This window comes from Oryctolagus cuniculus, chromosome 14 (genome assembly GCF_964237555.1).
Source record: "Oryctolagus cuniculus chromosome 14, mOryCun1.1, whole genome shotgun sequence".
NCBI classification, from domain to species: Eukaryota; Metazoa; Chordata; class Mammalia; order Lagomorpha; family Leporidae; genus Oryctolagus; species Oryctolagus cuniculus.
The window spans coordinates 16,924,618-16,939,122 of NC_091445.1; the positions used below are offsets into that span (position 1 = coordinate 16,924,618).

At 43.2% G+C, this 14,505-nt stretch overlaps 1 protein-coding gene across 17 annotated transcripts in view; it reads right to left on the reverse strand.

Annotated features, from left to right (window-relative positions):
* The window catches only part of KIAA0825 (KIAA0825 ortholog), a 448,051-nt gene that overhangs the window by 188,478 nt on the left and 245,068 nt on the right, over window positions 1–14,505 (reverse strand). The window contains exon 22 of one of the 17 annotated variants that reach the window (XM_051853962.2): window positions 14,246–14,495. The exons of the other annotated variants lie outside the window; for them this stretch is intronic. Within the exon in view, the coding sequence (XP_051709922.2) occupies window positions 14,423–14,495 (73 nt within the window). The 3' untranslated portion in view covers window positions 14,246–14,422. Of the gene's footprint in view, window positions 1–14,245; window positions 14,496–14,505 lie in introns of those variants that run through there. 17 annotated transcript variants of the gene reach the window in all.

The following is a 14,505-nucleotide window of genomic DNA, read 5'->3' on the forward strand; positions in this document are numbered from 1 at the left end:
CCTGCTTATTATCAAGCCCCTCCAGTCAGTTTCTATTTGCCTCTCAGTGGGAAAACTTCCTTGTGGTTTAGACAGCACCTTTCTTAGGTCCTCTTAATAATGACTATCCATTGTTTTAGATGATGTATATTTAATCTGCTTGTTAGATTCATTTTCTCAAGACTTGAAACAGTAAAATTCTAGATAGCTGTGCACTTGAAATATCAGATGGAAGCAGTTTCTGCAGGCTGACATTGCATACCCCTCCAGAGGCCACCTCCTGCTGGAATCCTGTCTTGACTGCTGTTTCCTACTTTGCCCCTACTCAGCTTGAGGAAGCCAGAGCAGTCTTCATCCCATACCCTCTAATAGAAGTTAGGGTCCATTCCTCTGGGGGAGGGAATAAGAGGAGCCAGATGGGTAGATAGGCAATCAGGTTGGTTCCAGTGGAAATTTAGGGTGCAAAATGTTTGCCTCCCCTAAAGTTACCTTTAGCAATGTCAAAAGTGCCTGCCCCACTCCTTAGGAATTTCCAATAGCAAGAGAATAGCAAGAGTGGAGATTCCATCCTTCTGAGCTCCCAGTTCACTGTAAAACAAGTGAGGTGCCCACTCTTCTGAGGGCTGTTTTGTTTTATCATGAGCAAGCCAGACAGGGTACAAAGATTACAGATCAGGTCTTTTGGTGGGTTTGTCCCTTACCTTGTACTGATTGATAGTTTTTTCCTCAAAACTGTGCTTAAAAACCCCACTACCGCCAGTCCCTTTGGGTTTTACCTCTCTTGGAGTCCCCTTCCTGGCCATTCCACCAAGAGGTCTCTGACTAAATCTTGCCTTTAAATAAATAAATAAATAAATAAATAAAAAGGTGTGCATTGATGTACACAAACAGCAAGTTGGCAGGGGATATTCACAAGGACACTCCAAATGTTTTGAGATGAATATGAACATAGATTATTGAATTTAGATAAAAATTTCAAGCACATCTTTTAATTAGAATTTTCATCTTTATAATTACATTACTATTTACTTTCTAATCTATCACTGAGTATTATTTAGTGTTTTCCATCAAACTTATTTATTATGTAAGGATTAGAGATAAATCAGAATTCTTAGCAATTCAGTAAATATTCAGTATACAGTTCTCATTCTTCCCATTCCTTTTCAGTTACATCCCAATATTGCTATTGAATCTCCAACTATTTCCAAAACAACACAAGTAGTTATAAGAGCTTCCTTTATCCAACTGTCCATCTGTTACCGGAGAAGCAAACAGTCCTTGTCTTCGCGAAAGAAAGAATTCAGGCGTGAGACAGAGAGTAGTGGAAAGCAAAAAGCAAAATAGCAAGGTTTATTAGGATAGGGACAACCTTAAGAACGGATGGGGGCCGGCACTGTGGCTCACTAGGCTAATCCTCCACCTGCTGTGCCGGCACCCTGGGTTCCAGTCCCGTTGGGGGGGGGGGGGCACTGGATTCTATCCCAGTTGCTCCTCTTCCAGTCCAGCTCTCTGCTGTGGCCGGGGAGTGCAGTGGAGGATGGTCCAAGTGCTTGGGCCCTGCACCCCATGGGAGACCAGGAGAAGCACCTGGCTCCTGGCTTTGGATTGGCGCAGTGCGCCGGCCTAGCCCTAACGGAGCGGCCATTTGGGGGGGTGAACCAATGGAAGGAAGACTTTCTCTCTGTCTCTCTCTCTCTCTCTCTCTGCCTAACTCTGCCTGTCAAAAAAACAAAACAAAACAAAACAAAAAAACCAAAAAAACGGATGGGCACCTCTCCAGACAGGACCTGAGAGAGTGTGTAGTTCACATTTAGACTGGGGTTTTTAAGGGGATGGGTCTTGCCTTCCCACCTTTTCCTTCCCCCTTTCCTTCTTCTCCTCCCAAACAAAAGACTTGTTGGGTGTAAATACGAAAAATTATTTTCTGAGTTTTTCTCAGTGAAGTTATCCAACAGGGGAAGCATGGCTGGCTTCCCCGCCTTAATGAAAGGATGTTTATCAGGCCAGGTAGAAGGGGCAGGACCCCCAGGAAGGTCATCAGGATCCCAGCAGGACTTTTGTTTTTTTTTTTTTTTATGATGTTTTCATGCATTAAAATTTTTTTTTATTTTTTTTTATCTTTTATTTAATGAATATAAATTTCCAAAGTACGACTCATGTGTTACAATGGCTTCCCCCCCCATACCGTCCCTCCCACCCACAACCCCCCCCTTCCCACTCCCTCTCCCCCTCCATTCACGTCAAGATTCATTTTCGATTATCTTAATATACAGAAGATCAGCCTAGCATACCTTAAGTAAGTATTTCAACAGTTTGCTCCCACACAGAAACATTAAGTGAAAAATAATAGATGATTTTTTTTAAATGATGATGAAATCAGATCAGACCTATTGTCACGTTTAATCCCAGTGAGAGTCAAGTTGGGAATTGATAATTTTTTTTTTTTTTTTTTTACAGAAGATCAGTTTAGTGTACATTAAGTAAAGATTTCAATCGTTTGCACCCCCATAGAAACACAAAGTGAAATATACTGTTTGAGTACTCATTATAGCATTAAGCCTCAGTGTACAGCACGTTAAGGACAGAGATCCTACATGAGGAGTAAGAAGTCAGATACTGGGCTGCACCTGGAAGGTTGTCGGGATGACTTTGAGATGCTGATGCTGGACTGCTGTAGATGTCAAGTCCTTAGGCCTTTGTCACATACACATAAGCTCACTCTGACTTCCTACTTAACACATCTAGAGTATATCAACTCCATGCCTTCCTACCAATGATTCCAGAAGAATACTGGGTACATGCAAGATCACAGAAAGATTGTTAAATTTTATTTAACTACCATGAAATGGGTCACATATTAATTTCTAGTTCTAGAGGTGTGCATTTGGCACAGCAATAAAGACATCACCGGGAACACCTTTGTTCCATATCAGAATGCCTGGGTTTGAATCTCAGTTCCACTTTGGATCCAGCTTCCTGCCAGTGTGCACCTTGGGAGGCAGCAGTGATGGCTCAAGTACTTGGCTTGCTGCCATCTAGATCTGGGAGACCTAGACTGACTTCCCAGCTCTTTAGCCTCACCCAGGCCTAGTTTTGGGGGGCATCTGGGTAGGGAACTACTTGACGGAAGATTTCTTTTTCTCTCCACCTTCCAAGTAAGTAAAAATTAATTAATTTCTAGTTACAAATTCTCCACCACCAATTTATTTGAAAGCAGTCCTTCAATATCAACCTACAATGAACTCAGAATAGTAATCGGAGAACTTAACAAAATTTATTCTACATGGGGCCTCAAAAAATTTATGGAGAATTTATATTCTCTTAATTCTATCTCTGTAAAACTTTCTGAAGGCTCCTCATATATAACTTAAGATGTTGAGGTAATATAGAAATTGACAAAAAATTTGGAATTATGGTAAGACCACTGACATTGGATACTCCCTAAAGACATAAACTGTGATTTTTATCTCTTTTTTTATTCCAGGGACTATTTACTCTAAATATTTATTCATATTATTTACAAGAGGAAGAAAATCATGTAAAACATAAGAAAAAGTGACAGTTCAATACATTTGTTTTTTAACCAGAATTAGCTATGCAGGAAAACATTTAAATCAGGTAGTAAGCTTCACAGAGGACACTGTAAAGTCCTCCTATTTTGAAGGCTATTTCTGTCTTCTTCAATATTACATCACTAAAACATAAAATGAGGCCATGGCTGGCACACCGGGTTCTAGTCCCTGTCGGGGCGCCGGATTCTTTCCTGGTTGCCCCTCTTCCAGGCCAGCTCTCTGCTGTGGCCCGGGAAGGCAGTGGAGGAAGGCCCAGGTCCTTGGGCCCTGCACCCACATGGGAGACCAGGAGAAGCACCTGGCTCCTGCCTTCGGATCAGCGCAGTACACTGGCCACAGCAGCCATTGGGGGGTGAACCAACGGAAAAGAAAGACCTTTCTCTCTGTCTCTCTCTCTCTCTCACTGTCTAATTCTGCCTGTCAAAAAAAAAAAAAAAAAAAAAAAGAACTTTAAACTTTATAATCAAACTACTTCATAGAGCATGAAAACCGTCTGCAAGTTTTTCATGAACAAAGATGGGCCTTTTTCGCATTCTCTTCCTGATCATATATTTAGACTTAATAAATACTTGTTTTGGTACAATATCATTAGCCTTTGTTCCCTTAACTAGGTTTAGGAGATCAAATCTGACCACAGTTTTAATGGGGCATTCTCATTCTACTGTAAAGCTGGTGTTCAGGGGCTGGCACTGTGGCATAGCAGGTCAAGCCATGGCCTGCAGCGCAGGCATCCCATATGGGTGCCGTTCGAGTCCCAGCTGCTCCAACTTCCGATCCATCCCTCTGCTATGGCCTGGGAAAGCAGTAGAATATGTTCCAAGTTCTTGGGACCCTGCACCTGCGTGGGAGACCTGGAGGAAGCTCCTGGCTTCAGATGGGTGTAAATCCACCCATTGGGGCCATCTGGGAAGTAAATTAATAGATGTAAGATCTCTCTCTCTCTCTCTCGGCCTCTCAAATACTTTTTTTTTTTTTTTGGACAGGCAGAGTGGACAGTGAGAGAGAGAGAGAGAGACAGAAAGGTCTTCCTTTTGCCGTTGGTTCACCCTCCAATGGCCGCCGCGGCCAGCACGCTGCAGCTGGCGCACCGTGCTGATCCGATGGCAGGAGCCAGGTGCTTCTCCTGGTCTCCCATGGGGTGCAGGGCCCAAGCACTTGGGCCATCCTCCACTGCACTTCCCGGGCGACAGCAGAGAGCTGGCCTGGAAGAGGGGCAACTGGGACAGAATCCGGTGCCCCGACCGGGACTAGAACCCAGTATGCCGGTGCCGAAGGCAGAGGATTAGCCTGGTGAGCCACGGCGCTGGCCCTGCCTCTCAAATAAACAAAGAAATCTTTTTTTAAAAAGTTGGTGTTCATTGCATTTGAATATCAGGTGAACTATCTAGACAACTAAATAGGGTTTGGAGATGTTTCTTATATAAAAACTTTCATCATAAAAAAGTATCAGCTGGGATGTGATTTATGTGGCAGATAAAAACCAGCAAGAGAAAATAACTACCCAACTCACCTTAACCCAACCCTTCTCAGACTTAACCATTTAATTAAAATTAATACAAGGGGAGAGATGGGGAAAGGTTGATTAATGGGTACTACATTGTACTTAGAGACGAGAAAGAAGTTTTAGCACACTAGGGTGATCATAGCTAACAACAACATACTGTATATTTTTGAAAATGCTAGAAGAGGTGTTTTTAAATTTTCACCACAAAGTGATGATAAAAGAGGGGCAGATGTGATTCCTCTTATTTCAACATTATATAATATACTCATGGATCAAGGCATCACATAGTATCCCAGAGATTAATATAATTTTATGCATAAATTAGAAACAAAAAATTTAAAATATAAAAATAAAAAAGTAAAAGAAAAACAGTAAGTAATGCAGGAAAGAATAAAAGTTGAAAAAGTTAATATAAGATGAAACTACAAGAGAAAAAATATATAAATTATTCAGTGTTGTATATTAACTTCCAATATGCATAAAATAAAAATACAAGTTACAGTACGGTGACAGAAGATCTGGAAATAACAGAGTTATTTAAGACTATCACATATATTTTGTTGAATTTCATTGAGATCCTCCCCAAAACATAAACTACAGACTCATTCAAGAACTTACTCCAGACAAAACAAGAGATCCAACTTAAGGCTTAACTTCTTTTGTGATGCACTAAATTCTGGTAAAATAAACTATGACCAAACAAGAATTTTGATTCCTTAGAGAGCATAAAGGAAAGAGAAGCTTTAAAAGCCACACAATCAACTTCAACTTGTGAAATTATTTTTTTTAAAGATTTTATTTATTTGAGAGGTAGAGTTATAGACAGTGAGAGGAAGAGACAAAGAGAAAGGTCTTCCCCAAATGGCCGCAATGGCAGGAGCTACGCCGATCTGAAGCCAGGAGTCAGGAGCTTCCTCTAGATCTCCCACGTGGGTGCAGGGGCCCAAGCACTTGGGCCATCTTCTACTGTTTTCCCAGACCATAGCAGAGAGCTGGATCAGAAGAGGAGCAGCCGGGACTAGAACCGGTGCCCATAAGGGATGCCGGCACCACAGGTGGAGGATTAACCTACTGCGCCACAGCACCGGCCCCTCTTCTTTCTTTTAAAATGGTTTATAGGCTTTTAGTATTTACAGTAAAACTTATCAGCAGACATTTCCTTCTGAATGAAATCCTTCTCAGAGGTTCAGCTCAAGCTAACACAGGTTAAAGGCAGGTTTGTGGGAGGTGGGCATTGTGGCACAGTGGGTTAAGCAACCACTTGGGATGTATACATCCCACATCAGAGTACCAGTCCCAGTACTGGCTACTCTGTGCTTCTGATCCAACTCCCTGCTTATGCACCTGGGAAGGCAGTGGATGATGGCCTTGGGTTTCTCCCACCATGTGTGGGATCCAGGTGGAGTTCCTGGCTCCTGGCTTTGACATGGTCCAGTCCCGGCTGTTGCAGGCATTTGGAGAGTGAGCCAGCAGATGGAAGATCTCTCTGTCACTCCTTCCCTCTCTGTCACCCTGCCTTTAAAATAAATAATCTTTTTTTTTTTTTTTCACGTGGCTCTGCCCTACTGCTAAGGCTTTGAAGATAGGCAAATTCTACCCTGTGAAGTTTTCCATAGTGTAAGAGAACAACTAATTAAAATAATATGAAGAGGCAATAATAACATTGTTAGGAAATAAAAGAATGCCAAAATCTGAGTCTTTTTCAAGAAATTTGAATTTTGTGAAACAAAATAGACATTTCATAGAAAGTCTAGAGGATATTTAACATTTTGAAGTCATATATCGAAGACAAAAGAGTTGGAATTTTGCAGTAGTAAAATGTTTATGGATGGGTCTAGTTTGACAATTTAGCCTGTCGGATGTGACTTTCACAGTCTGTTGGCAGTTTGCAGGCAAGCCATCACACCTGGGACTCTGCGGTTGATTAATGAGTCTTTCAACTCATTGCTACCATCTGAAGAAGGGCTCTGGCCTTTTCCAGCTTCACTGGTTTATGCGCCTTAAACTGCAGTCCTGCCGAGGTGTCTTCCATAAGAAAATCACACCTGGTTAAAGCTAATGAAAACCTCAATATGTCATTTTCTTGACAAGTCAAGAAGCATGTAAAACTAGACAAAAGATGTATTCAAGTAACATGAATGTAGTTTTGTCATAACCTGCCAATCCAAAGAGTAACATAAGAAAAGCCTTCCTCAATGACATGTTTCATAGCGTCAACTTCTAGGGGGATAATTCTGAATTCTCTGTGTAGACTTCTACAACGCAGCTCTTTTGCTACATGGATCTGTCATTAGTGGGCTTCAAAAAGTTTATGGAAAGATGAAATTAGAAGATAAGTTTATTTTTGTGTAAAGGTTTTTGAAATTCATGCATATTCTTTTTTTCATAATATGCATTTTCCATGACCTTGTGAAGATTCCTCACAGGCATGAGTTTCGAGAGTTTTTGATCTACAATGAACTTACTCTCTAATTCAATTTTTCCAAGAACTTTTTTGAAGAACCTCCATTTTCAATAGAAAGGTTCTAGTTTGTGATGACACAGTAATTTAGCTTTAATTATCTAAAAATGCTTAATCCAATTGGGAAATTGTTAAGCCAAGTCTATTCAAAGGAATATTTCCCTTTATTTTTATCACAGCACAATCTAAAGATAATTCATTATCATCATGATCATGGCTATTTTTCGAATATCCTATCTGATGTGTGACTAAGAATCATGAGATGAAAAATATTTAGCCATCTACTAATCATTTTGAAAAGATTTATTTATTTAAAAGGAAGAGTTAAAAGAGACAGAGACACACGCACAACGAGAGAGAGAGAGAGAGATCTTCTACTTGCTGGTTCACTTCTCAAGTAGCTGCAACAGCTGGAATTCCATCCGGGTCTGCACTTGGGTGGCAGGAGTTCAAGGACTTGGGCCAGTCTCCATTGCTTTCCCAGGTGTATCAGCAAGGAGCTGGATCAGCAGCGGAGCAGCCAGGATTGGAAGCAGTACCCATATGGGATGCTGGCATGACAGGCTAAGCTGTACCTGGCTCCTGGATTCATCTTCTAAACTTAATTGGTAATTCTGATATTTGGAAGGATTGATTTTAGTTGGTGAAAATATTGATTGTTTCAAGAATTTAACAATGTCAACAATAACTTTTTAAGCATTCACAAAGTATTTGATCATATTAACACATTTTCAAATGGTTGTATCAATAATTTTTTTTGACAGGCAGAGTGGACAGTGAGAGAGAGAGACAGAGAGAAAGGTCTTCCTTTTCCATTGGTTCACCCCCCAATGGCCGCTGTGGCCAACACGCTGCGCCGATCCGAAGCCAGGAGCCAGGTGCTTCTCCTGGTCTCCCATGCGGGTGCAGGGCCCAAGCACTTGGGCCATCCTCCACTGCACTTCCCGGGCGACAGCAGAGAGCTGGACTGGAAGAGGAGCAACTGGAACAGAATCCGGTGCCCCAATCGGGACTGGAACCCAGTGTGCCGGCACCACAGGTGGAGGATTAGCCTATTGAGCCGCGGCGCCGGCCAAGTAATTTTTTTTAAGATTTATTTTATTGGAAAGATAGAGTTACAGAGAGAGAGAAGGAGAGGCAGAGAAAGGTCTTCCATCCACTGGTTCACTCCCTAATTGTCCGCACTGGCTGGAGATGGGCTCATCTGAAGCCAGGAACCAGGAGCTTTTACGGGTCTCCCACATGGCCGTAGGGGCCCAAGGACTTGGGTCATCTTCTACTGCTTTCCCAGGCCATAGCAGAGAGCTCGATTGGAAGTGGAGCAGCTGGGACCCAAACCAGTGTCCATACAGGATGCCAGCATGGCAGGTGGTGGCCTTATCTGTTATGCCACAGTGCTGGCCCCCTATCAATGATTGTAATACTGAGTGAAAATTAGTGTCATGTGGTAACAGTTTATTTATTTATTTATTTTTATTTGACAGATAGAATTAGACAGTGAGAGAGAGAGAAATAGAGACAGAGAGAAAGGTCTTCCTTCCGTTCATTCACCCCCCAAATGTCCGCTATGGCCGGAGCTACGCCAATCTGAAGCCAGGAGCCAGGTGCTTCCTCCTGGTCTCCTACATAGGTGCAGGGCCCAAGCACCTGGGCCATCCTCCACTGCCTTCCCGGGCCACAGCAGAGAGCTGGACTGGAAGAGGAGCAACTGGGACTAGAACATTGCGCTCATATGGGATTCCGGCGCCACAGGCGGAGGATTAACCAAATGAGCCATGGTGCTGGCCCACGCGGTAACATTTTAAAAAGTAACAGTAACTGGGTGGGCGCTGCAGCTCACTAGGCTAATCCTCCACCTGCGGCACCGGTACTCCGGGTTCTAGTCCCGGTTGGGGCACCGGATTCTGTCCCAGTTGCTCCTCTTCCAGTCCAGCTCTCTGCTGTGGCCCGGGAAGGCAGTGGAGGATGGCCCAAGTGCTTGGGCCCTGCACCCGCATGGGAGACCAGGAGAAAGCACCTGGCTCCTGGCTTTGGATGGGCGCAGCGCACTGGCTATAGCAGCCATTTTGGGGGGGGCGGTGAACCAACGGAAAAGGAAGACCTTTCTCTCTGTCTCTCTCTCTCACTGTCTAACTCTCCCTGTCAAAAAAAAAAAAAAATACAATGGAAATAAACTAAGACAGAGGAATTTTTTAAAAAGTTTCAAAATCTTTTTGTTTTTGCAGACTTTTTTTTTTCATGACAAATTAATAAAGTTTATATAACTGTTGGAAAGATGCAATTAGGACAAGAGACTCCGCCCTTTGAGGGCAGGGCTTCTGTCTCAGGCAGTCCTAGATGCTATCTCTCATGATAAATCCTGCACCAAAAGACAGATTAGTCATACCATCTGCTGCCTCCTGGGAGATAAATTGTACATTTCAAAGTATGGCAACATTCCACTATAGCATAATGAAGAAAATGAAAAACATATTAGCAAACTGAACACTTTGGGGAAATTTCATTTTCAAATTGTATGCTATTTTGCTTTTAAAGAAGTAAAATTATTAAATAAAATGTGTGAGAGGAAGAAAATATTCTTCCTCATAGCAAAATTATGGATGCTTTTTCTTTGTGAAAAACAACATTATCTCCAACGAATGTATTAAAATCACACATATAATCCACATTTTCAGAGTTGTTACGAACAAGTATCTGTATATACATACTTTTGCTGAAATCAAATTTCAGTCCTAAAATTCTTATTAGATTATATAGGCTAAAAGAGAAAAATGAACAATTAATTACGAAACTTAGTCACCTTCTTAGAAATCCCTTGAGGGTCTATAAATTTAGTTTGAGGCCGTCTTAAGCCAGCCAGTTCAGAGCAACAAATATAAAAACACTGACATGGAGGCATTGCTGTCCCACTGCTGGCAGGTAACACTTGCTGTTCAGAGACTTAAGCACTAAAGACATAAGAACTAAAGACCGGATTGCACAATTCCACCACAGGCCACAAGAACATGGAGAGATTAAAAGCAAGACAAATCAGGTCCGCCTCTCATATTTGACCAAGGCCAGTATTAAGCTAGCACATCTTGTCTTAAGAGCCATCAATTATGTGCCAAGAGTACCCTCACGAAGGTACATCCCATCCAAATTGTATAAATATAAGGCAAAAAGAATGTTAGTGACAGACTACAAGGCCATTTGATCTATGAATTACATAGGCCCTGCAATTGCTTACATATGCCTGAAAACCTTCAGGGTGAGATGAGGCTAAGGATTGGAAGAAAGATTCAGTAAGGCTTTCAATGTTCTCCAGTTATAGGCCTAAATGAGACAGTTGCTCCCTCCCCCGCCCCTCCTCTCACGCTCACTCAGTTCAGCATCTGACATTGTCCCAAGTGGTCTAACCTTCGCTCACCACACATGTGTACCGCATGTAGCACTGACTGAAAGTGAAAAAGCCAGTGAAGAGACACCACGATTCAAGCCCAGGTAAACCAGCTCCCAACAGACCTTCTCTGCCTTACGTGGAACTCTGGCTGGTCGCCCTCTCACCTTGGCTACCTGGTAGATGCAACAGTGCAGGTATCAGCGTCTCCAAGTATCTATCTGACTCCTGCATTCAGTTAGAGTTGGCTTTCCCTCCTCTGCAGTCTCCCACTGCACTTCGGTGGTAACTTGCTTGAACCGCTATGACAGCTGCATCCACAGAGTTTTAGTCCATCTCCTCCACTAGGTTTTGAGTTTCTTGACAGCAAGAGCTGTAACTGGCTCAATTCTTTATCTGCAGTCCTAGCGGATGTTTGAGGGATGAATGAGTGAATGAACAGCCATAGATCTATTTACTCAAAGTCTCATTGGATTAAATAATGGGATGGAAGTATTCCTATAATCAACACAGTTTATTTTGTGAGTTATGTATTACTTTACTTTCATTCACTAACAGATGGATTCTCTGTAAAATAAAATTAAAAGAGTCTGGATGGTACTTTACACAAAATTTTCTACTTCAAAGGAGTTTTGACTATCTTCAAGCCCTTTGCAACTGTGTCTGGCTGAAATGGACAAGTGGATGTTTATCACTGCCTTGGGCTAAACACAGAAACAAATACAGAAAAGACATAATGTGGATGAGATAAGCTTTGTGGGCAAGCTAGATAGGTACACAACAAAGCCTTAATCAGGTTCCTGACTTTGTTACAGATCTGGCCGGTCTAGACCAAAGTGTTTACCTTAGAACTCCATTACTAGGTTTAATTCAGTCACCTAGAATAATCAATTATTTGACAATAAGAGATCTACAAGGAGCTGGGCCATCCTCCACTGCCTTCCTGGGCCACAGCAGAGAGCTGGACTGGAAGAGGAGCAACCGGGACAGAATATGGCGCCCCAACGGGGACTAGAACCCGGTGTGCCGGCGCCGCAGGCAGAGGATTAGCCTAGTGAGCCGTGGAGCCGGCCTAAAGTTTTTAATAATTTATAAAAGTCTGTCTCTTGGTGATCCTTTCCTTAGGCTAGAAAGTTCAATTCACAAAAGACAGTGATTCCGAAACAACACGCTGAGATGGGAAGCCAAAAAGCACAGACTAGGTGTCCCATGCTTTCACCACTGTCCTTCATAGTGCGGGTCACAAGCAGGGAGAGCCCAGATCCTGGTTCTTCAGGAGCTTAGAGTTGCCCACGACATCGGAGGCCAGCACAAGGTAACTCATGCTGAATAAATTAACACGCAAAAAGTAGCTTATAAACGCCCTGGGGACTTGGAAGATGGGAGATTTTTGAGAACTATCGGATGGGAAAGGAGTGCCGATGGTGGCCCTGAGGTGGTCTTGGAAGGGCACAGTTGGAGGGATGACAGCCAAGGGAAACACAGGGGATAAACCCAGACAAAGGTGGAGGAGTCATTAACATGAAGCTCTCATTAGTAGATACCAGGAAGCGCTTAAATTCCAGATAGTCCCTCTCCTACTTTAGCTGCAGCCTTCTCTGCATCTGTAGCCACGATGCCGTCTCCTAGCTGAGGCGAACCTCGGTCCTAGTAAGGCAATGATGACTAACCCCTGTCTCTGAGGGCAGATGCCTGGGTAAGCTTCATCCCGGATGCCGGCGCTCGGTACTCAGATCTCAGGTCTAAGTTCTGGTTTCTCAGTGACTCCAAATCCACCGCTGGGGTAGGGAGGGTGGAACCCATGAACTATTTTCAATACTTGAGAGGGACTGATTCCTTAAATTGTCTTGAGCTCATTAAAAAGAACACAGCCGAAAGCAGGAGCTGGTCCACAGTAGGTCATGGAATGACTGTCACATACTGGCCCTCTGTGGCCACACTTCCCTGCTTTTGCCTCATGAATAGCCAGTATCAGATTTCTGATCTCACACCTGCCTTGAACCCAGACAGGCATCATACAGCCATCACCTAATAAATGATGCTGTGAGTATCTCCTTTCTTTCTTGTGCTTCCTCATCCTCTTTCCCATTTTGCAATTGCCTAAAAGCTTGGGCTATGCCTTATTTGTTTGTTCCTGGTCCCATGATTACCATTATAACTTGCTCTGGGCTTCCCAAAGAAAAGGAAATAATTATAACCAACATTTATAGAATATTTCCTATGTTCCAGGCTTTGTGCTAAGTGCTTACTGGAGGTAAAGTGTTTAATTTTCCCAGCCACTCATTGGGTTAGTTGCTACTATTATTCTCATTATGTATGCAAGTAAAGGAAGCTTAGAGAAAATGGTGAGGAAAGAATTTGGTGTACTCCCTCATGGGCAAAAGAATGGTGGCTTCATAATAGAGGAAACATTTGGTAAACATGAGGACCAGATGAAGGGTACCTTGAAACTGGGGTTGAGGAGTCTGGGTTTAGTACAATAGGCAATGTGAAATGACTGGAAATTTTAAAGTATAAGAGTGGCACAAGAAAAACATATTCACAGGGGCCGGCGCTGTGGCACAGTGGGTTAATACCCTGGCCTGAGGCACCAGCATCCCATACAGGCGCTGGTTCAAGACCCGGATGCTCCACTTCCAATCCAGCTCTCCACTATGGCCTGGGAAAGCAGTGGAAGATGAGCCAAGTCCTTGGGCCCTTGCACCCACATGGGAGACCAGGAAGAAGCTTCTGGCTTCTGGCTCCTGGTTTTGGATCGGAACAGCTCTTGCTATTGCAGCCAATTGGGGAGTCAACCATCAGATGAAAGACCTTTCTCTTTCTCTCTGCCTCTCCTCTCCCTGTGTGCCCTTTCAAATAAATAAATTAAAAAAAAGAAATAAAAACATATCCACAAATCTCCATGTGATAGTTTTTCAAAAATATCATGTAAAGAGGGACCCACACCATGGCTCACTTGGTTAATCCTCCACCTGCGGTGCCGGCATCCCATATGGGTTCCGGGTTCTAGTCCTGGTTGTTCCTCTTCCAGTCCAGCTCTCTGCTGTGGCCCGGGAGGGCAATGGAGGATGGCCCAAGTGCTTGGGCCCTGCACCCGCATGGGAGATCAGGAAGAAGCACCTGGCTCTTGGCTTCGGATCGGCACAGCACGCCGGCCATAACGTACCGGCCATAGTGGCCATTAAGGGGGTGAACCAACGGAAGGAAGACCTTTCTCTCTGTCTCTCTCTCTCTCACTGTCTAACTCTGCCTGTCAAATATATATATATATATATATCATGTAAAGATAGAATTAAAAGATAAGTTTACTTGTATGCAAAAAACTGTCTAAAATTATTTATTTATTTATATGAAAGTCAGAATTACAGAGAGGGAGAGATAGAGATCTTCCATTCAATGGTTTACTCCCCAGGTGGTTGCAATGGCTAGGACAGGACCAGGCTGAAACCAGGAGCCAGGAGTGGCAGAGGTCCAAACACTTGAGCCATCTTCTTCTGCTTTTGGCAAGCCATTAGCAGGTAGCTGGATTAGAAATGGAGTAGTTGTGACACGAACTGACGTCCATATGGGATGCTTACCTGCCACGACACAATGCCCGCCCTGCAAAAAA